Source organism: Aspergillus neoniger (assembly GCF_003184625.1).
Source record: "Aspergillus neoniger CBS 115656 unplaced genomic scaffold BO87scaffold_5, whole genome shotgun sequence".
In the NCBI taxonomy this organism is placed as follows: domain Eukaryota; kingdom Fungi; phylum Ascomycota; class Eurotiomycetes; order Eurotiales; family Aspergillaceae; genus Aspergillus; species Aspergillus neoniger.
This window is the reverse complement of record NW_020291133.1, coordinates 683,473-708,502: the sequence shown is the minus strand read 5'-3', so window position 1 is coordinate 708,502 and position 25,030 is coordinate 683,473. Positions and strand designations below refer to the sequence as shown.

General features: G+C 51.8%; 8 protein-coding genes across 8 annotated transcripts; 6 read left to right on the top strand and 2 right to left on the bottom strand.

The window, feature by feature from the left end:
* Window positions 1–156: 156 nt before the first annotated feature.
* Window positions 157–3,649, top strand: BO87DRAFT_394107 (tRNA methyltransferase PPM2; the record flags this gene model as incomplete). The annotated part of the gene is made up of 6 exons (XM_025625099.1): window positions 157–261; window positions 378–595; window positions 679–1,043; window positions 1,108–2,789; window positions 2,846–3,136; window positions 3,191–3,649. The coding sequence occupies 6 exons, from the start codon at window positions 157–159 to the stop codon at window positions 3,647–3,649; spliced, it is 3,120 nt and encodes a 1,039-aa protein (XP_025483331.1).
* A 2,996-nt stretch (window positions 3,650–6,645) lies between these two features.
* Window positions 6,646–8,959, top strand: pps1 (tyrosine/serine/threonine protein phosphatase PPS1; the record flags this gene model as incomplete). The annotated part of the gene is made up of 6 exons (XM_025624658.1): window positions 6,646–7,396; window positions 7,449–7,535; window positions 7,586–8,479; window positions 8,509–8,659; window positions 8,711–8,767; window positions 8,833–8,959. The coding sequence occupies 6 exons, from the start codon at window positions 6,646–6,648 to the stop codon at window positions 8,957–8,959; spliced, it is 2,067 nt and encodes a 688-aa protein (XP_025483330.1).
* Window positions 8,960–9,623: 664 nt separating this feature from the next.
* BO87DRAFT_413242 (mismatch repair ATPase MLH1) lies at window positions 9,624–12,241 on the bottom strand. Its single transcript, XM_025626562.1, has 4 exons — window positions 11,936–12,241; window positions 11,705–11,884; window positions 11,383–11,649; window positions 9,624–11,328 (listed from the first exon to the last, which is right to left on the bottom strand). Exons 1-4 carry the CDS (start codon window positions 12,035–12,037, stop codon window positions 9,673–9,675), a joined length of 2,205 nt encoding a protein of 734 aa, XP_025483329.1. The 5' UTR covers window positions 12,038–12,241; the 3' UTR covers window positions 9,624–9,672.
* Window positions 12,242–12,414: 173 nt separating this feature from the next.
* On the top strand, window positions 12,415–14,798 carry BO87DRAFT_351925 (uncharacterized protein). The gene is made up of 3 exons (XM_025621163.1): window positions 12,415–13,177; window positions 13,242–13,493; window positions 13,549–14,798. The coding sequence occupies exons 1-3, from the start codon at window positions 12,502–12,504 to the stop codon at window positions 14,703–14,705; spliced, it is 2,085 nt and encodes a 694-aa protein (XP_025483328.1). The 5' UTR covers window positions 12,415–12,501; the 3' UTR covers window positions 14,706–14,798.
* Window positions 14,799–14,954: 156 nt separating this feature from the next.
* Window positions 14,955–18,334, top strand: BO87DRAFT_373503 (proteasome regulatory particle base subunit RPN1). The gene is made up of 5 exons (XM_025622566.1): window positions 14,955–15,256; window positions 15,358–15,422; window positions 15,489–15,653; window positions 15,710–18,019; window positions 18,076–18,334. Exons 1-5 carry the CDS (start codon window positions 15,109–15,111, stop codon window positions 18,106–18,108), a joined length of 2,721 nt encoding a protein of 906 aa, XP_025483327.1. The 5' UTR covers window positions 14,955–15,108; the 3' UTR covers window positions 18,109–18,334.
* Window positions 18,335–18,743: 409 nt separating this feature from the next.
* On the top strand, window positions 18,744–20,211 carry BO87DRAFT_373502 (protein kinase RIO2). Its single transcript, XM_025622565.1, has 3 exons — window positions 18,744–18,875; window positions 18,941–19,085; window positions 19,157–20,211. Exons 1-3 carry the CDS (start codon window positions 18,813–18,815, stop codon window positions 20,164–20,166), a joined length of 1,218 nt encoding a protein of 405 aa, XP_025483326.1. The 5' UTR covers window positions 18,744–18,812; the 3' UTR covers window positions 20,167–20,211.
* Window positions 20,212–20,401: 190 nt separating this feature from the next.
* BO87DRAFT_373501 (mitochondrial 54S ribosomal protein uL23m) lies at window positions 20,402–21,345 on the top strand. The gene is made up of 3 exons (XM_025622564.1): window positions 20,402–20,561; window positions 20,652–20,942; window positions 21,049–21,345. Exons 1-3 carry the CDS (start codon window positions 20,473–20,475, stop codon window positions 21,257–21,259), a joined length of 591 nt encoding a protein of 196 aa, XP_025483325.1. The 5' UTR covers window positions 20,402–20,472; the 3' UTR covers window positions 21,260–21,345.
* Window positions 21,346–21,380: 35 nt separating this feature from the next.
* Window positions 21,381–24,905, bottom strand: BO87DRAFT_351913 (putative LON domain serine protease). The gene is made up of 3 exons (XM_025621162.1): window positions 24,069–24,905; window positions 21,754–23,992; window positions 21,381–21,700 (listed from the first exon to the last, which is right to left on the bottom strand). The coding sequence occupies exons 1-3, from the start codon at window positions 24,538–24,540 to the stop codon at window positions 21,616–21,618; spliced, it is 2,796 nt and encodes a 931-aa protein (XP_025483324.1). The 5' UTR covers window positions 24,541–24,905; the 3' UTR covers window positions 21,381–21,615.
* Window positions 24,906–25,030: the final 125 nt, after the last annotated feature.

The window sequence follows — 25,030 nt, the reverse complement described above, 5'->3', positions numbered from 1 at the left end:
GTTCCTCTCCTTTGCCGCGGTCTGCGTCAGGCGCGGCAAGCGAAGCACCTGACGCTTGGGCCACATCTTGATCGACATTTCCGCCTTTCTTTTCGCAAATTTCCACTTTATTTCTTCCCTCTCCTACAAATAACCCCGCACAACGTCAATTTCACCATGACGGCAAAAAAGGAAGCCGGCCCTGTCAAGGCAGCTACGAAAAAGCCGGCCATGGCTACAGCCAGCACGAAAGCTGAGAAGGAGGCCGATCTGGTTATGGGGGTAAGTCGCAATTGCAGTTGCTATGACCGAGTCCCACTATGCGCCTGGCGCAGACACAGACCACCCCCAGCGCCTACATCTCTCTCGATTGCCTGTGCTACATCTAACAGTCCTAGACCAATAACAGTAGTATCGTATCTAAACGCAGCGTCGAAATGCTCTACTATCCCAAGCCCCATTTCTTTCGGTATTTCGTCAAAAAGCCCCAGCGGCGGTCGCCGTTGATCAATCGTGGATATTGGCTGCGTTTGCATGCGATGGCAGAGTCGGTGCGACAATTTATGAGAGGGCCTACGGGAAAACCCAAGTTTGTCCTGAACTTGGGGTGTGGATTGTGAGTCGTAGCAAACCGGAAGCAACCGCTTGGTTGCAGAACCTATTGGTACCTGGATCGTATGCTAAGATGGGTTATCGTAGTGATCCCCTACCGTTCATTCTCCTCAGTGAAGATCCATCCCTGTGTAGAGATACGCAATTCGTCGATATCGATTATGAGAAGCTCATGATCAATAAGAAGACAGCCATCAAAAGGACCGATGAAATCACACAGGTTCTCCAGGATGTAGAGTTCCTAGCCGACGAAAGCGCCGTGCAAATACGCAGCGCAAAATACCTAGGCATTGGATGCGATCTCAAAAATCTCAAAAAGTTGGACGATGTGCTGAGAGCCGAGGTCCTGCCCGCTGAGTGCTCAGTCCTCTTCCTAGCTGAGGTTTCCTTGACTTATATGGATGTCAAGTCTGCCAATGCGGTTGTCGAGTGGGCGTCAAAGTTGAACAACGGTACGGTGTCTATTCCGTGCGGCTCCGTGGCTGATCGCATGCAAACTAACGTCAAACCTCATAGATGCCAAGTTCTGTATTCTTGAGCAGTTCTTCCCCGACGGACCCGATCATCCTTTCGCCTCGACCATGATGAAACACTTCAAGAAGCTCGGAGCACCGCTGTACTCGATTCATGAATACCCTTCACTTAACGAGCAAGAACAGCGGTTCAAGAACGCCGGATGGCAGCAAGCCAATGCCAGAAGTCTGTGGGATCTATGGTCGGATGACGGATTTGTGACCAGTTCGCTGCGATCCTCCTTGGATGCTGTGGAACCGTTCGATGAATGGGAAGAATTCGCACTTTTTGCTTCCCATTACTTCCTTCTCGTCGCCTCTACATCACAAGGAGAAATAGATCGCAGCGCAGCAAAGACCACGCATGCCGAACAGGAAGTCGACGCGTCCAACCAGTACGCGCTTCTTGCAAAGTACCCGGCGGGAGGTGGCCAACGCAGGTTCGGAGCGCTTGTTCCAGATGGCACAAACTCGGTCGGTTACCATGCCGGGCTGGGACGGCAGACGCGACTAGCAACGACGGATCTGTACGCGAACACAAGCGACGTCACCGGTCCTACCCTGCCTGTACCTTCCCGCGACATCCCAGCCAGGATGTGTCATACCGTAACACAGCTATCTGGTGGCGATTGTTTACTTGTTGGTGGCCGGGCTTCACCCGCTGCTGGTCTTCAGGATTGTTGGCTAAGACAGGGGACCCAGTGGCGTCCGACACATAACCTCCCAATCGAGCGGTTCAGACATAGTGCGATCAGAGTGACCTTGAGCTCAGATTATGTCTTGGTCTACGGAGGAAAGACGAGCAATGGCACGACGCTGGACACCTGGTTGCTATGGAGCAAAGAGGACGGGTGGCAACCCGTTGCAACGGTCAATGCAAGCCCAAATGCTAGGTTCGGGGCCTGCCTGGCAAGCATAGACAATACGTCTGGATTCCTCTTCGGAGGAATTGGAGCGGATGGCACTATCGTGGAAGATTTCTGGACATGGAAGTTGCACCAGCGCAGTGACGGATCGTACTATGTGGAGTTGCACGATGGCACAAAAAAGTTGCAGAAAGCTTCACCCACCTTTGAATATCTCAGCCGCTTCGGCGCCACCCTCAGTTGCTCCTCCCGGGGGTTGCTTCTTATTGGTGGTATCATCCCTCGACAGATTGTGCCCTATGAAAAGGAGATCATGCTACTGAATACGAAAGCGATTGTTGAGTGCCTTACTGGCGACTCTGCATCGCAGTCTGGTAACATACTGTCTGCAATAGGGCTTGGGCTAAACTTTGGTGGGCCAAGACCTTTACTGGTCGGCCATGCGGCTCATACCGTCGACGCGGACGAGGTTTTGCTGCTGGGCGGTGGTGCAGTTTGTTTCTCTTTTGGAACCTTTTGGACGGAAGGCACCTGGCTTCTAAAGAACATTGACACATCTCTTGAGAACGAGTGGGGTCGGATCTCTGAGATTGCGCAACCATTGAAAGCTGAGGAGCCGTCGGTGGAGCCATCCAATGTGGACCAACAAAGCACCAAGGTTGTCACATCGATTCCTCGTGTCAAGGTTGAAACTGCCGCGCAATTCCAACAGATACTTGTGGAAGGGAAACCAGTAATCATCGAAGGTTCCGACCTTGGTCCGTGCACCGAGCGTTGGACAAAGGAGTATCTCGCGGATGCTGTTGGCAGGGACCGCAAGGTAGAAGCCACCGACCCTGCTTGCCCTGAGAAATCTGGCTAAGAGCCTCTCGATAGGTTGTCGTGCATGACGCTCAGTCCGACCATATGAATTTCCAAACGAAGAATTTCTCCTACACAACCAAGGAGTTCGGCGCCTTCCTGGATGAAGTGCACGCGGGTGGTCGTCAATATCTTAGAAGTATCTCCACTGAAGAGCCAACCAAACAACCTGCCAAACTAGCCGTAGATTTTCCCAATCTCAAGGATGATTTCAGACTCCCGGAGCCTTTTGCTATGGTTGTTGAGAACGAACACAGTTCTCCACTCAGGATCTCTGGACCAGTCACCCTGTGGCTGCACTACGATGTGAGTGTGCATGTGAACAGATACCTGCAGAAGTGAGGCACTGACTATGTCCAGGTCATGGCAAATGTTTTGTGTCAGATCCGTGGCGAGAAGAGACTTATTCTCTTCCCACCTAGTGATGTTCAATACCTCCAGGTCCCTGCTGGGGCATCAAGCTCCACCCTTAACATATTTCAGAATTCAGTAGACGGTTCAATTGCTTCGGTGCCACACACGACGCCACATGAAGCAATTATGCGTCGTGGCGACATCCTGTTCATTCCCCCGTTGTGGTTACACACTGCATCTCCGACTGGCCAGGTCAGTGTGGCCGTGAATGTTTTCTTTCGCAATCTATCGAAAGGATATGCAGCTGGACGGGATGTCTACGGGAACCGTGATTTGCAAGCCTATGAGAAAGCGAGGACCGATCTTCAGAAGATGGCAAAGTCTTTTGATGGCCTCCCGCCTGACATGGCTCGTTTCTACTTGCTGAGACTTGCAAAGGAGCTCAGAGACAAGGCCGAAGCATAGATGAACGGAGTGTCCAGCCTTGACCCGAGGAAGTTGTATTGGCCGGCTGGCGTTAATCGCCAGTTGGCAGTCTATCAATCTCGCCACGAGATCGTTTGAGAGCAAGGTGGCACGACTTGTCTGACTCTCAGAGCCTGGCCCTGTGTTCGGGACTGGACAATCTGTCTGACCCCTCAACGACTGACTGCCTCACAATGCAGGCAGGTTGCATGTGTGAAGATCGGGCCGCTTTTCAAGGCCAGCAAGGCGAGAGGCACGTGGTAGAGGAGTCAAGTAACGCCGAGTGAACGGGTGGTGGAGTAGGCAGGAGCAGCGAGGAGCGGTTTTGGGTGGGAAGAGGGGCTGAGTTCTGCGGAGAGATACCCGGTTTAAGCTTGGCTTCTAGGGAAAAGCCGAAGTGGGGAACGAGATGGACACGCCCGTGCACTCACTGGTTTGACACTTGGTTCGGGTTGGTTACAGCCAACGCAACACGGTCGGGAGGACTAACTGTGGGTGACCGATGCCTGATCTGCAGCAAGTGATACCGTAGAAGCCATATCAATGGAAAAGCAGAAGAAAATCGTGATACTGTGATCGGGTTGATTATGACTGTTTACCCACCCAGAAGGTTCAGGCGACACCATGGAAAGCCTTACTTTATCCGGTCAATGTTGGATCGGCCTCAAGATACTTAATTTCACGGCTTATAGGACCATGCTTGTCCACAGACCCCTCTCCTTGTCGCGTGCCTAATGTTAGGCATGTAGATGGCTCTGCATGGCTGTGAGCTGCACTTTGTAGAACCAGGGTGAGTGCGCTACATGATTACAACACATACTACATGCAGATCCCCCACGAGACAGAAGAATGTACATGGGCTTTCGAGGAGTACAGCAATAGACCAAAGAAGCAATGAGGTTCCATCGACTAGAGCAGCAAAGGGGCAGAAAAAGGCAAACAGCATTAAATTTTGGAGAAAAGTCAAAAGAAAGACATGCATACCATGATGGTCACGCATATACCCAGGGGTACATCTGCACTAGGACAAACAGCAATTAATGGGTCGGTGATGTAGATGTCATGTCGTCCAGATGAGTCCGCACCCAGACTGTGGTTGGGTGATAAGTTGGAGATGGGGGGTGGGCAGACGCATGACTTGACAAGAACCACGGGTCCCTGTCAGCAACCGTTGTCAAAGAGATCAATGGCGAGGAGGGTACGGGACGTGCGTGGATGCCAATCATAAAGCCGGACCAGTCAGACTGAGTTTGACGGACCTGCCACTTCTGTCGACCAACGACCTCTCATTCGGCAGAGCAGGTGCCGCACCTTGCCTTGTGTCGCCGTATTATGCGGTCCCCAGCCGGAAGACCACTGCTTCAAGGCCCTATTGGGCGTTACACTAGAGGTGTTGGCGTGAAGACTCCCGGGGAGGTGTGGGGGTTGGAAATTCTGAGACGACCCAAGAGTATTGAAGCAGCCCAGCATATTGTGTAGCAGCGCACAGCATATTCTGGGCTGTAGTAACTAGTGAGATTTGCCTGAGCGCCGGGGGGTGTGTGGAAGGAGAAGGGGGGAGGGTGGAATCATTGGCCGCAAACGGGGAAGTTGTATTATCTATCATCTTGACACACATCTTGGACAGGCCGGATGTGGGGACCTTCTGCCCGAAATCAAGGATGGCCGATGGTGACGACAAGGTCGGGCCAAGGTTCCTGCTATCTACCACACTAGAATGATCGGGAGGGGCTGCATGAGATGGGTAGCAGATGAGACGAGAATCTGTGCTCAGTGGGAGTGAAGTGGCAGGAAGGACCATTACAATCAATTGGGATAGATTGGAAGATCGATGCATTGGATACTGCAGTAATGGATGGATGATTTGAATTTCTTTCTTTCTTTTTTGGGGGGGTGTGAAAAGGGAAATGGAAAGCAGACGGGGCAGCCCCATCGCAGAGAAGCCGCGGCGCTACGGCGGGACTAAGTGGCCACTAGTGACGGAGGCCCACCGCGCGTTTCCTTAAGCCCCTCCCCACCCCCATACTGGATTGACCTGCAGTGAGCCAGTGAGTAAGTAGTAGTAGGAAGACTATTGGGATTCCTCTCCCTGGCTAATTAGTTAGTAGTAGTAGTCTCATTGTACTACAACCTTCCCTTTTCCCCTCCTCCTCCTCTCCGTCTCCTCCTCCTTCTTTCTTCTTCTTCTCAACTTCTAGTCTTCCTCTTCCCCTTCCACCTCTTCTTCTCTTCAAGAAGTCGTCTTCCCCCCCCCCCCCCCGGTTCCCCCCACCTCCCTTCATTCCTCCCTTTCTCCCTCATGATTCACTTCTGTTGGGTTATTACTTAACTTCACCTTATCTCCTACCCTTATCTTTCGCTGACTTCATCTTCATTTACACTTTCCACTCTCCCACTCTTTTCCCCCACATCCTGATCGTTTCTGGATCGCCTTGGGGTGCTTGTGTTTCTGGTTCCCTTTATCATTGTGGGGTTGGGCGTATCTTAGCTTGCTATCTGCTGTGGGTAAACCTTCTCCTCCCAGTTCCCAATTTAATTGACTCCCCCCCTCATTTAACGATCTACGCTGCCATGTTGTATCTTATCACCTGTTGTCTCTTCTCAAGACTTGCATCATACATCTCACCTATTCCTGTTTCTTGGTTCCCAGACATACTTCCACCGGAATTAGATCATCTAAAGTTTAGTGTTTTGCTGGTGTATTGTGTATGTCATCGGTTCCCCACACCCCACCGCGCCCCCCTTCCTATGCGGAAACACAAGACGCGTTGTTGAGCCTCGATTCTGAACTACAGATGCTAATTTTATTCTAATTACAGAGAAGAATCGCTCTTTGGCGACTGAACCCGCGCGTCGTATCCTACAGGGTCTCGAAAATAAGGAATGCGTTATTGATTGGCCTCGTTTGCACTGTCAAGATATTGGATAAATTCCGTTTCAAGGGATATACATCGCTGGCGGCACACGGAGTATAGAGGGCTTCCTTCTTCTAAATTATGGCGACAGTTGTGGTGCAGCAGCAGACGCTGCGACACTCAACACCTCCCCCGACCGGCTTGACTCCCGCATTGAGTCTGAACAGAACTTCGTCTCCCATCCCAAACAAGCATATACCTGTTTGCCCCACGGGTCCCTCTCCAATTAATGCTCATGCACCATCTCCAGCTGCCAAAGACAGCTCTAATGATCAGACCTCATCGCTCTTATATCCGCCTGATAAATCCCGGCGACTGACTCATTCACCTACGGTGTATACAATTGACCTCAAAACCCTGTCCGCTTCTTTGGAGCATTGGGCCGCCCAACCACTGCCAAATCCCGAATCGATGTTTCCATGGCTGCACGGGCTTCATCCAGATAATCACTTGCAACTGGGATTCTTTACGAAGGGAAAACGTTCTCTTCGTCGGACTCCGAGGTGCTGGCGGGGTATCACCATTGTCAAAGTCGGCGGTAATCTATCCTCCTGCAGGATCAAGGGTGCGGTAGCTCCAGAAGAGGTTCTGGCCCCGTCGGGAGTGGAATTCCTCGCGGTTGACCCTCGAGAAGGCTTCTCAGTGCGCAACTTCCAAATACAGACCGCAAAGTTGGCACCCTTATCTGACATTATCGTCTACGGTGAGAATAGTGCAACCCAGCAACAGATTCTGGACATTGCAAGGCGAATGGCAACGGCACAGCATAATTGGAGAATCAAGAACGACCCTGACCGTAACTTTCCTGCTTATAACACCTATGTCCTTGATTGTGGGTGACATGGGTCCTACTTAAGGGTAACCGCGAGCTAATCGATCACTAGGTCCCTTCTCTGAGGTTGAGAAGAGAGCGTCGCACTTGGTGGCTATCAATTCCAGTGGCCAGCTTACGGGACAGGTCGTGGACTTCTGTAAGTGACATACAGGATGCTCGCTGGTTGTCATTCTAACATGTTACTAGTCCAGTGGGAACGGTTGGAGATGTGTGAGATGTCCAAAGCCTCCGAAATCTCAACGAATGTCTGGCTTGGCCCTACACCCGATTACCTATTACGGCCTGGATCTTGCGGGCCTGCACCTACCGAGAACTTCGACCTCTTGATCGAGGCCAGCGAGCTCGCAAGTATTCCTGGCCCTCGCTTCCTGGCGAATCTCAATAAGCAACTCGAGGAAGGCCCACAGAAGTTGGAGTTTCCCTCATCCGGTTCGATCCTTTTGCCCTCAGGTGAAACCAGAGAGATCGATGATCTAGTGAACACGGTCCGCTGGATCTATTACCTGGCCAACCCGGATGAGCCAGACCAGAAGGCTGATGCGGATGGAGATATCCCAATGATCCCCCTCACCAAGACAGTCCGCAAAATTCTCATCCATTGTCCGGACGGCTACACTGAAAGCTCACTGCTAGCGATAGCTTATTTGATGTTTGCAGAGGGCATTTCGGCTCCGAATGCTTGGCTCAGACTGCACTGTGAGAAGAAGCGAAATTTCTTCGCCTACCCTTCTGATATTACCTTCATGAGCGGTGTACAAGCACGACTATTGCAGGAAAGCCCTGCAACTCGATCACACAAGATCAGGAGCCTTCCCGATCCTGCTTGGTTCAGATATTGCGATGGTTCCCTTCCAAGTCGCATTCTGCCGTACATGTACCTGGGCAACCTGTCCCACGCCAACAACCCGGAGATGCTTTCCGCGTTAGGCATCAAGCGCATCCTCAGCATAGGCGAAACCGTGACGTGGAACAACGACTCTGCTAAGGCGGACGAGAAGATCATTCTGCACATCACTGATGTTCAGGACAATGGGATTGATCCGTTGACACGGGCGTTCGATCGCTGCCTAGAATTCATTCGTAAGTTGATATGCTGCTGGCACCGATAGAACGAATGCTTACCAGGACTGGTCACTTAGGACAAGGAAAGCAGGACGGAATGGCCACCTTGGTGCATTGTCGCGTGGGTGTCTCACGTTCAGCGACCATCTGTATTGCCGAGGTGATGGCGTCATTAGGCCTATCGTTCCCTAGGGCATAGTAGGTCCACTGGATCATATTACATGCGACTTACACTAACGTTTGCCCCAGCTGTTTTGTCCGAGCACGAAGGCTTAACGTAATCATCCAGCCTCATCTACGATTTGTGTAAGTCCCAGCTCTACACCTGCTAAGCATATTCCTGGACGCTGTTAGCTAACGGTATAATTTAGATACGAGCTTCTTAAATGGGAGGAGTTACAATTACAGAAGCGAAACAAGCCTGCAAGACGGGAACTAGAATGGGCTACCGTGGCTCGCGAGATCGCATTGATGAACAAACCGTATTCTAGACAGTGAAAGCGACTTCAATCATGCAGGAAGCTTGCAGAATTGTGACCCTGGGAGCTGTGCTCCACACGCCACATTCCGCCAGGCATCCTTTATATGGAGACAAACCGCGTCTCCTGCAACAAAAGACAACAGATATGATGATGACCGATATGTTTGACATGAGGGCACGAACAACAGCTAAATGATCTACTTTCTTTCTTCGCCGTTCTTGATTTTGGGCGTTCGAGGGACTTAATCTAATGGCACTGAGATGTTTGATTACGCATCCAAATATATGTTATGTGTTGTGTGTATGTGTGGGATTTCTCCAAGGACGGCGTTATCGTGGCTTGGCCTAGGAATCGGCATGATGTCTATCGTTAAAGGGTCGACCTGCTTACTGCCATTGATGTTGGGTTTGATCCTGGTATATTTATGCAGCTCAGACGCGCCGTCGTCTATGTTCAATGCCATTTCGAAGTCTAATTCCTGAACAAGCTTCTCTTACAGTACACTCTATGTCTATGAATAGTAACTCGTATCGCTGCCCTGGTAAAGTTCGTATCTGTACCACTGAATAAAGTTATTAGGTTCAGAATGATCCATCAACTCTGTAATCGTGTTGTTTTGATACAATCTATCACCAGGCCAGACGTAGTAGTTTTGTAATCATTGCACCTGAATGAATACACTCCCTTACAATTATCCAATAGATACCAGAATTCAGATCCTCAGCTAAATCAACACCGCTCAAAAACCCTGTACAACCCCTTCAAATCCGCCACCTCCACCACCCCCTTCAGCAGCCGCGTCGTAGCAACCATCCGCGCCCTCAACGCCGGGAATACCACATGTTCCAGCATCCGCGCCATCTGCGCCCGTCTCTGCGTGATGAACTCCTCCTCCACTTCCCCTTCCCCTTCTGCTCCTGCATCATTACTCTTCTGCACGTTCGGAGGCGGGGGCAACTGCTCAGGGGTATAAAAAGCCGCAAGCTCTCGCAGGAATGTGCGGAAGCATTCCTCCTCGCTCGTCCAGTCGACGTAGGGACCCAGTCTGAGGAGAAATCGGGGCAGTTTGCCCAGGCTGGGGAGGTAGCCTTTCAGGAGTAAGGGGATGGAGAGGAGGTCTCCGTCTGGTGAGATTTCGAGGGAGAAGTACTCGTTTAGCATTTCGCGGCGGTCGATGAGGGTTTCGGCGACGAGGTCCGGGGCGTTGGTGAAGATTACGTTGGCTTCTTCTGCTGTTGATTCTTGGGATGATTGGGTGCGTTCGGTGTCTGCGGCGATGCGGAGGAGGTCGATGAGTTTGGGTGGTGGGGAGAGCTTGATGACGCCGAAGTTGGCGAAGTCTGTAAGGCCAATTTGGTAGAAGAATTCGGTGCAGAACATGCCGTAGTCGATTAGGTAGAGTTTGACGCCGGATTGGATGGCTGCGATTCGGCGGCGTTCGTCGACGAGCCCGACGTAGGTGTGGGAGGCGATGGTTTCGGTTAGAGTGTTGTGCATGGAGTTGCGGACGGAGGCGCGGAGGTTCTTCACGGATGTGAAGCTGATGCGGTGGGGTTCGCGGGAGGTGGTTTCGTATTGGAGGCCTTCGTCAAGGATGGTGGTGGTGTCTGCTTGGGAGGCTGTGGGCGTGTGTGGTGTGGCTGGGGTGAGCATGGAGGTGATTTTGCGGACTTTGGAGTCGGTGCGGACGAGGTTATGTTCGTATGGCTTTTTGGCCGTGGATGGGGTCTTGGGTACGGTGTCTGTGCCTTCGGTGTCGCGGTTTGCGGGCTCCATTGTTGTTACACCTGGGAGGAGGGTTTGGGTGAGGAAAGTCCGGCTTGAGTCTACTTGAGCCAGTTTGGAGCGGATTTCGTTGCAGATGCATTCGATGATTTCGTCTTCGTTGAGGAAATTCACTTCGCGTTTTGTGGGATGTACGTTGACGTCGACACGCTGTGGTTCGATTTCGAGGTCGATGTAGGCAAATGGGTGTCCTCCCTTGGGGAGGAAGCTGGAGTATGTTTGTTCGACTGCTCGCTTGATGGCTGTGGATTCGACCGAGCGGTGATTGATGAAAAGGAGTATGGTAGTTCTCTTGACATGGTAATTCGCGTTCGTGGCAAAGCCAGATGAGCGGAAGCCCAGCTTGTCATCTTCGACATTGAATTCGACAAGTTCTTTGGCGACTGCGCTGCCGTGGATTTGACGAATTCGGTCTATTGTATTCGCTGCTGCTGGAGTGGAGACACTGACGCCTGAATCACCATGCTTGCGGCAGGAGAAGGCCACACCCGAGCAATGGACGGAGTATCGACCGACTACATCGAGGATTTTGGCGTATTCTTCACTTGCTGATCGGAAAGCCCGACGCCTTGTCGGTACATTGTAGAACAGGTCCTCTACCTGGGATTCGAATGAGCTGTTGTACTTTCAAAGATGAAAAATTATCTCACTCACAGTTATTTGCGTACCACCGCGTCCCGCGGTGGCTTTGGGCGCAGCACTTTGTCCAGGTTTAGGGGGGACAAGCTTCCCATCGCTATAGTGTGCTCTCCATGCGCAGCTGGATCCGGCAGTTTTCGTGGTCACGGTGAGATGGGCAATATGGCTGATACTTGCCAAAGCCTCGCCTCGGAAACCGTACGTACCTATGGATGAAAGGTCCTCAAACTGCTTAAGCTTGGAGGTTGTAAATCTTTCACACAGGATAGGAAGGTCGTCTCTCTGTCTCTTATAATTAGCCACTTTATCGCTAAAGAATCATGCTTGCTCCACTTACGTCGATGCCATGACCATTGTCAGTAATCTGAAGGAGCTTCAATCCACCATCTTTCACCAGAATCTCGATCGAGGTCGATCCAGCATCAACAGCGTTCTCGATTAGCTCTTTCAGCGCATGCATAGGAGCCACTATAATCTCCCCAGCTGCAATTTTGTTTACAACATCGGGGTCTAAGGCCTATGTAGCGTTAATGCCTAAGCGAAGGTACGACTGGTAATGGGAACTGACTCTGATCCTTTTTGGTCTCTGTGGCTCCTCACTGTCCTCGGCAGATCTTTTCGTGCCTCGGGGCTCTGTATTGTCCAAGTCCATCGCCATCTGGGGGTCCATGGTTTGAGAGGAATGGAACAACTGAATCAGCAAAAATGTTGCTTTTCTGGAATTGTGCGCGACTATATGAACTAATCTGAGCCACGGGGTTGGTATGAAGCAATGTTCCAACCACTGAAAGCACGGGATACTGATGGTGACAAAGAAGCTGTCAGCCCATAAGAATTCAGCTATAGCTCGACGCCAGTCAGATGTAGTAGCCTGGCAGGCTTCTAGAAGCAATGGATGTTGACTGGAGGCGGTGGAGAAAGACCGGCCGAATGAATGGCTGAAGGATCGGGGATAAGCTGCGGAGGAGAGCCCATGGCTGATTAGTCGCCGCGGCCATCCCGCAACCGTCGAACCTCCACCGCGTGGCCCCTTCAAGATTCCATACCATCCATTCATTGCTCTTCCGCCCCTCTCTTCAATGCTTACATCTGTCGCGCCAGCTCCAACGGAGCAGCTATTCTTATGTTTGAATAATGTGGCCCTCCAAACGGCCATTTTTGGCAGATGAGGAGCTTGGGAAGAAGGACGATGACCATCGGTCTCGCACAGCCCATAGCCAACCATGGCGCTCAAAGCAATGGAAACCACCACGGCCGCGACGATTCGTGTTAGGCATTGTGGCTCTGTATTTACTTTATCTGTTCTTCAAAAATATGCCAACTGATCTTGCTCCTGCTCCGGAGCGGTTCAACCCTGCATTGGCTCAAGCGCGACAGGCCGCACTTCGATTCCAGCAAGAGCACCTGCAACCACAATCGCAGCAGCAGGGGCAGCAGCAGGAGGAGAAGGAGCTTCAACCTCCACTATCTGGCGCTCCTCCGCAAGGCCCTCCCGAGCGAAATGAAGCCGACGCAAAGCTCAGTGACGAACTCTATTACAATGGAAAGATCAACTTCTACTATTTGGCTAAGTCACTACATCGGTTTCAGGGACAAGTCTCCCGCTATCAGAAGCCAACCAGTCACGCCGTTGTCTTTGCTGCTGCAAGCCTGGAAAGCGTGTCGGATCTCCTTCCTCTTGCCTGCCAGATGGCAGGGAAAAAGCTTAACGAAGTACACATGGTGCTGCTGGGAAGAGACGACGTGTCAATCGAAGGTATTCAGCGCGTCAATGGTATAGATGATGCGAATTGTCCAGTCAACTGGCACGGTACGTTTTGCTACTATCAACCCAACATAGTCTTCCTCAAAATACTCATTTATTTGCACTGCAGATGCTAGGCCAGACTATGCACAATGGTCAACAGATGCCCGTATGGAGAGAGCGGTGGCGGCGGGTCTCACTTATGTTCGCTCCTACCTCCTTCCGCAAGTAATCCTGACACAAGGCGAGCAGATGGAAGAACTTTTCTTCTGGCGCGGCGTGCAAGGTTGGGCAGATGAATCAGGTGTTCCCCATGTCTCTCTCCCTAGCACAGCAAGGGATCTCATGTGGATGTCAACCCTGGACAGTGGCGCCCTTCAAGGTAACCTTCGAGACTCTGTCGGTCAATGTCTAACTCCGTGCTAATGCTTTTACAGCCTGGAATAACGTTCAAGTTGAATTTCTTGTTCATGCTCCTTCTGAGTCCTCTGGCTCCCTGATCAGGTTGCTCCGGACGTTGCAAAATGCGGACTATCTTGGCGGGACACCTAGCTTGACGATTGAATTGCCCCCTCAAGTAGACCCAGAGCTACTTCGCTACATTAAGTCGATAAAATGGCCTCCTCATTCTTCTGGAAAGGTCACTCTCCGTCGTCGAATCCAGCCACATGACATGAACTCCGCCGAAGCCTCCTTGAAGTCTGTTGAGGCCTTCTATCCTAGGGACCCGGCTGTGTCCCACGTGCTTTTGCTTTCTCCACAGACGGAGCTAGCCCCATCATTTTATCACTATTTGATGTATACCATGCTAAAATACAAACATTCCCGCACCAAACAGCTGTCTAGCAAGCTTATTGGCATCTCGCTTGAGCTTCCGTCTTCTCTTTTGACTGACGGCAAACCATTCGAACCACCAGAAGCTGACAGCAACCATGTCTCCAGTCCGGGCGATGGGGAGTTATTGCCTTTATTTCTTTGGCAGGCCCCCAACAGTAATGCAGCTCTATATTTCGGCGATAAGTGGGCCGAATTCCACGAGTTCTTATCAAACCGGTTCCTGGTTCAGGAAAGTATGGGCCAGCAATCACCCCAGGAGAAGCTCATATCGAAGAAATACCCAGCCGTGATGGAGTACCTCCTTGAGTTTATCCGAGGTAGAGGATATTATCTGCTTTACCCGACGTTTCCTGCCAAGGGGAGTTTTACCCTTGCTACGGTGCACAACGAACTATATCATGTTCCCGAAGAGTTTGTTGAGGCTGATTCACCTCAGCTCACCGAACCGTCACCAGAAGCGATAACAGACCCCTCAAAGCCGCTTACACCAGGTCCTGCGGAAGGGCTCGGAGTCGTTGAAAAGCCACTGAGTCGAGCCTCAACAGTAATGCCGCTTCTTGAACGATTTTCCTTCAAGCTGCCTACCATTGATCACTTGCCATTGTTGTCCTACAGCGGTGAGAAGCTCTCTGGCTATGCTTATAGCCGGGACCTCGATGAGTACAGGGAATGGTTCCGCACTCGACATGGGGGATGTGCCGATGGAAGCCTCAGCAGCCAAACGGGTTCAGGGGGCTTATTTTGTCTGGGCGGATGATATTCGCTGTATGTAATGATGCATGGTCTGGGGCTATAAGAAGCTGCGGCTCATACCCCGTGTAATTCGTTCAACAATCAAGTTAGATTTTTGTCAGTACATTGGTAGAACATTCCAATCGATGCCTTAAGGCTGAAATTGTAGTAGTTAATCTCTTGGCGGGCGCTGTCTTACATAAGCGGTGGGAGCTCCACAGGAGCGCAACGCCCGAGCGGCGACGAAGAGCGAGCTCTCTCTGTTTCCCATCAACAAGCTTATAACCCAATCCCAACTTCATCGCCTAGAGTGAGGAGGCTTATCGCATCAAAGCTCCCACTCTCACCCTCATCACTCGCGTTTCTAAATCTCCCGTCTATCCGCGTTCCCGAACACACCCCGACTACTCGCCATATAACCGTCAGAGATGGCGCAAGACGGCGAGCGGTCAGCTCCCGCCGACAAGGGCAAGGGCAAGGTTGACGATATCAAGGAGTTGTCTGGAGGAAAGAAGACAGCGGCTGATGAGAAGCCACAAGCTGATGGCAAGCAGAAGGATGACGAGTCGAAAGAGGGTAGGTGGACATGTCGAGTCAGGCCGCGGACCTCCCGACGCCGCACCTGACATCACTAAGGCCGTGCTCTGATCGAGGTGCTAACACGATGGATATTCCAGAAGAACTCAGTGAAGAGGATCAGCAGCTGAAGAATGAGCTGGAAATGCTCGTGGAGAGGTTAAAGGTACGGGGATGAAGCTGTTCTGTTGGGGTCCCGAGCGATGACGTTAACTCTCAACCTGCCATCTAGGAGCCCGACACCTCGTTGTACGCCCCTGCCTTGGACGCGATTAAGAACTTCATCAAGACCTCGACATCTTCTATGACTGCTGTTCCCAAGCCCTTGAAATTTCTAAGACCGCATTACGATGAGCTCACGGAGCTCTATGAGAAGTGGGCGGCCGGCCCGGTTAAGGTTCGTTGCCCGCCATGCAGACCACCCTATCAACCTAACCAGGTATGTGTCTCTAGGACTCGCTCGCCGATATGCTCTCGGTTCTTGGCATGACCTACGGAGATGAGGAGAAGCTCGAAACCCTGAAGTACCGCCTTCTCACCAAGTCCGAAGACCTCGGCTCCTGGGGCCACGAATACATCAGACACCTGGCGCTGGAAATTGGGCAAGAGTACCAAAACCGGCTTAACGCTGAGAAGGATGTACAGGACTTGATCGATCTGTCGCTGTCTCTTGTTCCCTACTTCCTGAGCCACAACGCCGAAGCCGATGCTGTCGATCTTCTCAGTGAGCTCGAGATCATCGAGGAGATCCCGCGCTTTCTGGACGAAAACACATACGGAAGGGTCTGCTTGTACATGGTCAGCATGGTCAACCTTCTCACATACCCCGAAGACCAGCAATTCCTTCGTACCGCCCATGAGGTCTATGTCCGCTACAAGGAGCTCACCAAGGCCGTGGTTCTTGCTATCCGTCTGAACGACATTGACCTCATTAAGAGCGACATCAATGCCACTGAGGATAGGTCGCTCAAGAAGCAGATGGCGTTCCTTGTTTCCCGGCAACAAATATGGCTTGACCTTCCTGAGGAAGAGGAAGACCAGTCCTTCATGGACAGCTTGAACAACACCTCCATTCCAAAGCACTTCAAGTCTCTTGGAAAAGAGCTCAACATCCTTGATCCCCAGATGCCGGAAGACATTTACAAGACCCACCTCGAAAGCAGCCGCGGTGCTGGCCTTACAAATGTTGACTCCGCCAGGCACAACCTCGCCAGTGCCTTTGTCAACGCCTTCGCCAACGCTGGATATGGCAACGATAAGATGATGCTTGTGGAGGGTGACAAGGGCCCCTGGGTCTGGAAGACCAAGGATGACGGCATGCTGTCAACGACTGCTTCGATGGGTATGCTTCTGCACAGGGATGTCGAGATTGGTCTGGACAAGATCGACAGGTATACCTACGCCTCGGAGGATCAGATCAAGGCGGGTGCATTGCTTTCTATCGGTATCCTCAACTCGGGTGTGCGGATAGACTCCGACCCTGCTTTGGCTCTCCTCAGTGACCCCGACAATCTCGAGGCCAAGAGTGTGCCCATGAGAGTTGCTTCTATCATGGGTCTCGGTCTGGCTTATGCCGGATCGAACAAGGAGGAGTTGCTTGAGGTTCTACTCCCCATTGTCGAGGATGGGTCCTTGGACATGCAGCTGTCTGCCATGGCAGCTGTATCCCTGGGTCTTATCTTTGTGGGATCTTCTAATCACCAGGTCAGTGAGGCCATTGCCACCACATTGATGGACGAGGAGCGGCAGAAGCAGCTCAAGGATAAGTGGACTCGCTTCATGGCCCTGGGTCTGGCGCTCCTTTACTTCGGTCGTCAGGAAGAGGTCGACGTCATCCTTGACATCCTGAAGGCAGTTGATCACCCTATGGCTAAACCGACCTCGGTCCTTGCTTCGGTCTGCGCCTGGGCGGGTACTGGCACCGTCCTGAAACTGCAGGAGCTCCTCCACATCTGCAATGATATCATCGACGAGACTGAGGAGAACAAGGGTGATGAGCTTGTTCAGTCGTATGCTGTTCTGGGTCTGTCGCTCATTGCTATGGGTGAGGAGGTCGGGCAGGATATGATCTTGCGGCAGTTCGGCCACCTGATGCATTACGGTGCCAGCAACATCCGCAAGGCTGTTCCCCTTGCCATGGGCTTGATCACACCCAGCAACCCTCAGATGAAGGTTTACGACACTCTGTCCCGGTACAGTCACGACACCGACAACGATGTCGCTATCAACGCCATTTTCGCCATGGGTCTTTGCGGTGCTGGTACCAAGAATGCCCGTCTGGCGCAGCTGCTTAGGCAGTTGGCCAGTTACTACCACCGCGACCAGAACACTTTGTTCATGGTCCGCATTGCCCAGGGTCTTTTACACATGGGCAAGGGTACAATGACCCTGAATCCCTTCCACACAGATCGCCAGGTCCTCTCGCGCGTATCAGCCGCAGGTCTTCTCACCGTCCTGGTGTCTATGATCGATGCCAAGCAATTCGTCCTCGCCGAACACCACTATCTCCTCTACTTCCTCATCACCGCCATGTACCCACGCTTCCTTGTCACGCTCGACGAAGACCTGCAGCCTCTCACCGTCAATGTCCGGGTCGGTCAGGCCGTGGACGTTGTTGGCCAGGCGGGTCGCCCTAAGACCATCACTGGTTGGCAAACACAGAGCACGCCGGTGCTGCTGGCCTACGGCGAACGTGCAGAGCTCGAAGACGAGCAGTACATTCCTCTCAGCAGCACTCTAGAGGGTCTGGTCATCTTGCGCAAGGTAAACAATCCGTGCTAGTGATAATATGATAAACCATGATGCTAATGTTATGGCAGAACCCCAACTGGGAAAATCAAGACTCGGTTTAATGGCCCTTCGACGTGACACGACTGTGTGGGTGAGCTGAGCAGGGGGCTTGCTGCTCAGGTACTGTGTTTTCATGTAATCAGCACGAATTGGAAAATAGCAGGCACCGATTGTCATCATATTCGATCTATCAATTAGACTGGTGGATGTGGCACGGGTGATTAATGCTAGTATGACCTCTAGGCTTATATATGTCTGAGAAACCTCAATTGAAACAGATTCTTTCGCCAATAGTAGATTTAATTTGTAGTAGTAATACTAGTAGTACTACTATGAAGTGATTCTTTGACCTACTATTGTCCAAACTTGATGTCGTTCCTCAACACCCGTCCGTAGTAGATGTATATATTGTACAGTAGTACCTGTAAACTACTCGGTCCAAAAGGGGATGAGCAACATGGAGATAACTCCATGCACCAGGCAGAACATCACCCCCATTGTTGACTAGCCCAGATGTTTGTTACATCTTTTCTTTTCATAGGTTCGGTATTTTCGTTGAACTACCAGCTAACCTAGACTATATGTTCTGTAGGACCTTGGAGACATCCGAAATAGGAAACTAGGGCATAGGGCAGCGGCATCCTGACTTTTCCGCGCATCAATGTAATGGTCGACGCCTTCATCGACAGCGCAGACTCACGTTTCACGCCATACGCAGTCGGTAGCTTAACTTGTGAGCCGATTCAAACATCGAACACACTGCATTATGAAGCTCGATCCGAAAGCGATCCGCTACCTCACCTCTGAGGACTTCCGCGTTCTCTCCGCGGTATGCCCCTCCCCCGCCCTCTGATCGCAGCCTATTGTCTGACAGCTAACAGAACTGTGTCGCAGGTTGAACAAGGAAGCAGAAACCATGAAGTCGTGCCCACGCCTCTGATCGCGCAAATTGCTGGCCTCCGCGGTGGCAGCGGAGTGCACCGGTCTATCTCCAACCTCGCCAAGACTAACCTGATCGCTAAGGTTAAGAATGCGAAATGTACGGTTGTCGCCTTTGTTGCTGTACGGAACTGAGCATAGGCGAAGATTTTACTGACAAGTGCTTGGTAGATGATGGATACCGTCTCACTTACGGAGGTCTCGATTACCTCGCCCTCAACGCCCACCAGAAGCAAAAGTGCATTTACTCCGTCGGTAACCAGATTGGCGTTGGCAAGGAGTCCGATATTATCGTCGTCGCCGGTCACGATGGAACACAGCGCATTTTGAAGATTCACCGTCTCGGTCGTATCTCTTTCCGTACCGTCAAGACAAACCGCGACTACCTCCGACACCGTAACACTGGCTCGTGGATGTACATGTCGCGCCTGGCCGCGATGAAGGAATATGCCTTTATGAAGGCCCTACGAGAGAACGGCTTCTCCGTTCCCGAACCCATTGCCCAGAACCGCCACACCATCGTCATGAGCTTGATCGATGCGTTTCCGCTACGACAGATCTCCAAGGTCGCCCATCCCGCATCACTGTATTCGGAGCTGATGGATATGATCGTGCAGCTGGCGCGGTTTGGTCTGATTCACGGTGACTTCAACGAGTTCAACATCCTTATCAAGGAAATAGAGGATCCGGATGCTAAGGGGAAGGGCCGTGAGGATGAGGAGGATGATGATGAGAATATCCGGTTGGTGCCAGTCATGATCGATTTCCCACAGATGGTGTCGATCGATCACCCCAACGCGGAGATGTACTTTGACCGTGATGTCAACTGTATCAAGCGCTACTTCCAGCGCAAGTTCCACTTCACTAGTGATGCCCCCGGTCCTTTCTTCAAGGATGCGAGGAAGCAGCTCATCCAGAACCCCGGGAAGCGGTTAGATGTGGAAGTTGAGGCGTCAGGATTCTCGAGGAAGATGGCGCGCGAGTTGGAGAAATATATGAAGGAGGTTGGCGCCAATGGCGATAACGATGAAGACAAGGAAAGTGACGAGGAGGAGGAAGAGGAAGAGGAAGAGGAAGAGGAGGAGGGTTCCGGCTCTGAAGGGGAGGAGAACGAACAATCACAGGAGGTGGACGAGAGTGCCCGGCGACTTGGGAACCTGCAGGTATCGGACGGGCAGTAGACAGCACACCAGTAAATGATAGTAATGACCATGACGAATATAAAATATTTCTCATTCAACCATATTTGAAAATGAACAAAATCTCAATTTCTTCGTACTTAAAATAATCTCCAGGACCTGTTACAAAGTATCCGACCAAAAACCACACTACGGTACCCGACGCGGCCAACCACGCAATTTCACGTTTGCTCCCGACGAACTTTCCGCCGGGGCATATCAAATCAAATCAATCTTCCCTCTACGAATATCATCACCACCACCACCACCACCTCAATCGGACCCATTCAATTCACAACCCCCCCAAAAATGGTCCGACGATTCTCCAAGTTCCCCAAAAAGCCCGCCGACTGGCTCGGTCCCGCGGCGCCTCTGTCCGAACGGAAGCAGATCTTCCTGTACGCTCCATCCTATACAATCCCATACCAAAATCCCATTCCAAAAATGAACAATGTGAAAAACTGACAGCTGGAAACTGAATGGAATAGTCCCGACTTCACAATCGCCCTAATCCGCACGCCGTTCCTCCCTCCCCGCTACGCCACCTTCTACGTGCCGCTCAACTTCAACAAACTGGATATGCGCGATTACCTGCAGCGACTGTACGGCGTGGGCGTCGTCAGCGTGCGATCATTCGTCGAGCAACAGAAACTGACGAGGTTGAAATCCCTGGGTCGTTATGGATATGGAAAGATTCGTCGCCCGCAGTCGAAGAAGAAGATGACGGTGGAGATGAAGGAGGCGTTTGTTTGGCCTGAGGCGCCGAAGGATATGGCTCCGTATGTTTATTCCTTGTTTATTTTCTGTGGAATTGTTGGGTTTGGTGATGTTGTTGGAAGAGGATTGGTGGGTTTTTGGGATAATGCTGACTCGTGGTTTGTGCAGATGGGAGAAGGACCAGTTCTTCAAGGCTCAGAAATACCAGGAGGAGATCCAGGATAAGCAGAAGCCGGATGCGGGAATGAAGGCGGATGAGAAGGAGAGGGAGGTTTATAAGGAGGATGCGAAGAAGTTGTTGGAGGGTGCTAAGCCGTGGAGGCCGACTTGGAGGGCTTTGGGGTTGGGGCATTATGAGAGGCCGTTGGTTAAGTCGTGATTTTATTGATTCATTGATATGTTGGTTTAGAAATTTGTTGCTTGTTTGGTATATCAGGGTTCAAGTTAGACAGTTTGTGATTGATGGCTGTCGTCGTGTATTATATTTATATTACTACCTACTTGTGTGTGTTCAATACTATCCATTGTGTTTGGGATGAGTTTGGGTGAATGAAATAGTATTTGGTTGTAACTGACAGATAAATATGTGTGGAACTGAGGATATGTTGACGCTGGTAAAGGAAAGTGGTCGCTGCGCTTAGAAGGACAATAAGAGAACAAACAATAAAGCACAAGTACTATCTACACAGACCATTGGGTCGTGTTGTGATTGAATAGTGAGTGAGTGGAGAGCCCTTACAGTCGGCTCTCGATGAAGTTGGTGTGCTGACCAGGCCAGTGGGCATCTGGCCACACCTGTCGGATAGCTTCCCAAATATGTCTGTCAGATGTTAGCAATCTGCAGCGGCAAGTAGGGATGATTGAGATACTCACGTTACATAAACAATTTCAAGGCCTTCGCTGACCTCCTGCGGCACATCCTTGACATCCTTGCGGTTGTGATGGGGCAAAAGAACGGTCTTGACGCCGGCGCGGTGCGCACCGATCAGCTTCTCCTTGATGCCGCCAACAGGCATCACCTTGCCGCGGAGCGACACTTCGCCAGTCATGGCAACACTGGGAGGTACTGCCTTGCCGGTGAATAGGGAGATGAGACCCATCGTGTGTGCCAGGCCTGCCGAGGGGCCATCCTTCGGGATGGCCCCGGACGGGCAGTGGACGTGCAGGCTGCGGTTCTTCATGATATCCTCGGTGGGATCCGCAGTCAGTCCAAGCTCAAAGGCATGGGCTTTCACCCATGTCAGAGCCACCTCCACGCTCTCCTTTAGCACGTCTCCCAGCTTTCCGGTGAGCTGGACCCGGCCGTTGCCTGGCATGTCTGCAACCTCGATGAACAGGATGCTGCCTTGACCTCCAGTGGAGTATGCGACAAGTCCAGTGACAACACCGGGACGACCATGCTTTTCGGCGATTTCTTCCTCAAAGCGCTCGATACCTAGTATATCTTCCAACTCGTCCATGCTCACCATGGGGTTGTACGCATCAAGTCGGCCTGCATCGCCCGCATCCGCAAACTGGACGGCCTTGTATCGACAGACCGAGCCAAGCTCACGCTCTAGGTTACGAACACCCGACTCTCTGGTGTAGGACGTGATGACTTTGTCAATCACCTCGTCAGACAAAACGACCTGGCCATCCGAAAGCCCATTCGCTCTGATCTGCTTGGGAATGAGGTGTCTTTTGGCAATGTGTCGCTTCTCAACCGTAGTGTAGCCGGACAGAGATATGGTTTCCATCCGGTCGAGTAGGGGTGCCGGGATAGTGTCCAAAGAGTTAGCAGTGGCAATGAAGAGTACCTTGCTCAGGTCAATAGGGATGTTGATATAGTGATCTGAGAATGTATGGTTCTGCTCAGGATCCAGGACCTCGAGCATGGCTGCTGATGGGTCTCCTTGGAAATTGGCGCCTCCGACCTTGTCAATCTCGTCGAGCAAGAACACTGGGTTGGCAACGCCGACCTTCTTGAGACCACTGACAATCAGTCCCGGCATCGCAGCAACGTAGGTCCGGCGATGGCCTCGGATTTCAGCCTCATCTCTAACGCCACCCAGAGAGATCCTGTGAAACTTGCGACCGAGCGATGAGGCCACTGATCGCGCCAAGCTGGTCTTACCAACGCCTGGTGGACCAACAAGCAGGAGGATGGGCGACTTGTCGCCCATGCGACGAGTCTTCAGCATATGCAGCTTGGTCTCAACAGCGACTCGATCCGTCTCAGACAACACAGGTACCTCCTTCTCGAGGTCGCCTCCATCGGATGCCTCAAGCTCTTTCGACAAGGTCTCAATTTGGCGCTCAACATCTCTGTTGGTAGACTGCTTGAGTCGGAGCACGGCCAAGTACTCAAGAAGCCTCTTCTTGATCTTTTCCAATCCATAGTGATCATCGTCTAGCTGCTTCCTGGCTCTCTTCAAAGTCTCCGGTCCAAGCTGGTCCTCGGTCATCTTAGTCCATGGGATATCCGCGATATTTTCGAGGTAGGTCCGGCAGACACCGTACTCAGCATTTGCCGGGTTCATCTTACGAAGACGTCGCAGCTCCTTGTCCGCAACCTTTCTCGCCTCAGGGCTGAGCTGGGCCTCTTGCAACCTCTGCTGCAGCTCATCGACCTCGTTTGATTCCTTGTCATCGTTGTCATTGTTTCGACCGGCTGACAACCCAGGTGGCGTCAGTCCGCTAAGACCAGCCATTGCCTTCCTTGCCAGGATCTCACGGTCACGAGGATCGATCTGGTTAATGTCGAACCCAGAGCTAGGAAAGCTGTTGGTAGTGATTGTAGTGACCTTCACATTGCTCTTGATGCTCTGTAATTGCCTAGTTAGCATCTCAACAACTCTCTCTAGTCTGATCTTGACGTCAAGCGATGCTAAGATCCGAAGCTTTTCTTCGAAGCCGGAGTCGGCGACGTCCGCCATAAAATCGGCCAGTCTACCCGCATGGGAGACATCAGACTTGGTAATGAACAGTTCGAACTTCCGGGCAATGAGTGGCGAAAGGCGGCTTCCAGGAGAAGGTAGTAAGGAAGACAATCGCAGCAAGGTCAGGAGCTCGCGAGATAGTTGTCGCAGCTGTTGGAATAACTCTACTGTTTCAGCATCGCCGGAGACTGTTTCTAGAAATGACCAAATTAGACACTCGTCCAGATAAGAAGTAGCAACAACAGCGCAGAGCAACGAAAGAAAACCGACCTTTCTCATCATGAACAATAGCTTCAGCCTCGAAGTACGGCCTTTCCTTCAGGACGCGCCTAACAGTGAACCGCTGGACACCCTGGACCACGAGAGCCGGCTCCGAATAGGCACGGCGCTGGATACCAATCACTTTACCAACGGTACCATGACGAAACAGATCCTCCTTTCTGGCTTGTCCAGCATCAATCATCTCAAACTCCTCCCTCCGGTCTTCATCCAAGCTTCCGTCATCGATGAGTCGCTGACCGTCCTTGCTCAGATAAGGTGAGCTGAGGGGAACGCATCCGAAGGTGATAGCCGTTCCATCGCGCTTCGCCACGGCCGATCGATCAACGATTGTCGACAGTAAATTGGCGAGATCCGGGCGATTCGAAACAGGAATCCGTAGCGTTATGCCAGGAAGTAGGACCGATCCTTTGGGCAGCGGAACCAAGGGGAGCTTGGTTGTTCTGCCGCTGTTGGAACCCATCTCGGTATGCCAGAACACAAAGACACACACCCAGTGGCGATGACAAGATTAAAGTTGATGGAGAGGTGGAATAAAAGATTGGTGTCGTCTGGGGAACGATGGTAGATCAGGTCGACAGCGCACGGGGCTGTCGTGGCGGTCGGGTTATAAGGCAACTAGTAGAGGTGAGGTTCCACTGTTCCAGAACCCCGTCGATAGATGAAGGCGTGACTCTGGGGAGGAGATCCAATCCGATAAGCGCCCTTCTCTCCGATGCCGAGGTTCGCACGGGGCAACGTCAATCCCCCCGTCTGCGGAAACCGGAGTCCTGCAGCACAGCTTCCGCTCTTCCAGAACATGCCATGGCAGGCTGTGAGTCCCTGAAGACATTGTGACCAATCTACTCTGTATTTTTTCTACAGAAACCCCGAGGAAAAGTACATTGACCGGATCTAATCAGCGTGATGTGGCACTCGATGCCCCAGAAGCACGAGACCCGCGAAGAAAGGCG

Excerpts from the sequence above, each read along its gene's own strand:
- BO87DRAFT_413242 (XM_025626562.1), bottom strand. The coding sequence starts at position 12,037 with ATGGACCCCCAGATGGCGATGGACTTGGACAATACAGAGCCCCGAGGC. Across the intron at positions 11,885-11,935 it reads AGAGACCAAAAAGGATCAGA|GCCTTAGACCCCGATGTTGT; the intron begins GTCAGTTCCCAT and ends AACGCTACATAG. Across the intron at positions 11,329-11,382 it reads GCGGTGGTACGCAAATAACT|GTAGAGGACCTGTTCTACAA; the intron begins GTGAGTGAGATA and ends TTCGAATCCCAG.
- BO87DRAFT_351925 (XM_025621163.1), top strand. The coding sequence starts at position 12,502 with ATGTGGCCCTCCAAACGGCCATTTTTGGCAGATGAGGAGCTTGGGAAG. Across the intron at positions 13,178-13,241 it reads TTGTCCAGTCAACTGGCACG|ATGCTAGGCCAGACTATGCA; the intron begins GTACGTTTTGCT and ends TTTGCACTGCAG. Across the intron at positions 13,494-13,548 it reads GGACAGTGGCGCCCTTCAAG|CCTGGAATAACGTTCAAGTT; the intron begins GTAACCTTCGAG and ends ATGCTTTTACAG.
- BO87DRAFT_373503 (XM_025622566.1), top strand. The coding sequence starts at position 15,109 with ATGGCGCAAGACGGCGAGCGGTCAGCTCCCGCCGACAAGGGCAAGGGC. Across the intron at positions 15,654-15,709 it reads GGGCGGCCGGCCCGGTTAAG|GACTCGCTCGCCGATATGCT; the intron begins GTTCGTTGCCCG and ends ATGTGTCTCTAG. Across the intron at positions 18,020-18,075 it reads GTCTGGTCATCTTGCGCAAG|AACCCCAACTGGGAAAATCA; the intron begins GTAAACAATCCG and ends ATGTTATGGCAG.
- BO87DRAFT_373502 (XM_025622565.1), top strand. The coding sequence starts at position 18,813 with ATGAAGCTCGATCCGAAAGCGATCCGCTACCTCACCTCTGAGGACTTC. Across the intron at positions 18,876-18,940 it reads ACTTCCGCGTTCTCTCCGCG|GTTGAACAAGGAAGCAGAAA; the intron begins GTATGCCCCTCC and ends ACTGTGTCGCAG. Across the intron at positions 19,086-19,156 it reads TAAGGTTAAGAATGCGAAAT|ATGATGGATACCGTCTCACT; the intron begins GTACGGTTGTCG and ends AGTGCTTGGTAG.
- BO87DRAFT_373501 (XM_025622564.1), top strand. The coding sequence starts at position 20,473 with ATGGTCCGACGATTCTCCAAGTTCCCCAAAAAGCCCGCCGACTGGCTC. Across the intron at positions 20,562-20,651 it reads GAACGGAAGCAGATCTTCCT|TCCCGACTTCACAATCGCCC; the intron begins GTACGCTCCATC and ends TGAATGGAATAG. Across the intron at positions 20,943-21,048 it reads GCGCCGAAGGATATGGCTCC|ATGGGAGAAGGACCAGTTCT; the intron begins GTATGTTTATTC and ends TGGTTTGTGCAG.
- BO87DRAFT_351913 (XM_025621162.1), bottom strand. The coding sequence starts at position 24,540 with ATGGGTTCCAACAGCGGCAGAACAACCAAGCTCCCCTTGGTTCCGCTG. Across the intron at positions 23,993-24,068 it reads TATTGTTCATGATGAGAAAG|AAACAGTCTCCGGCGATGCT; the intron begins GTCGGTTTTCTT and ends GGTCATTTCTAG. Across the intron at positions 21,701-21,753 it reads CTTGAAATTGTTTATGTAAC|ACATATTTGGGAAGCTATCC; the intron begins GTGAGTATCTCA and ends AACATCTGACAG.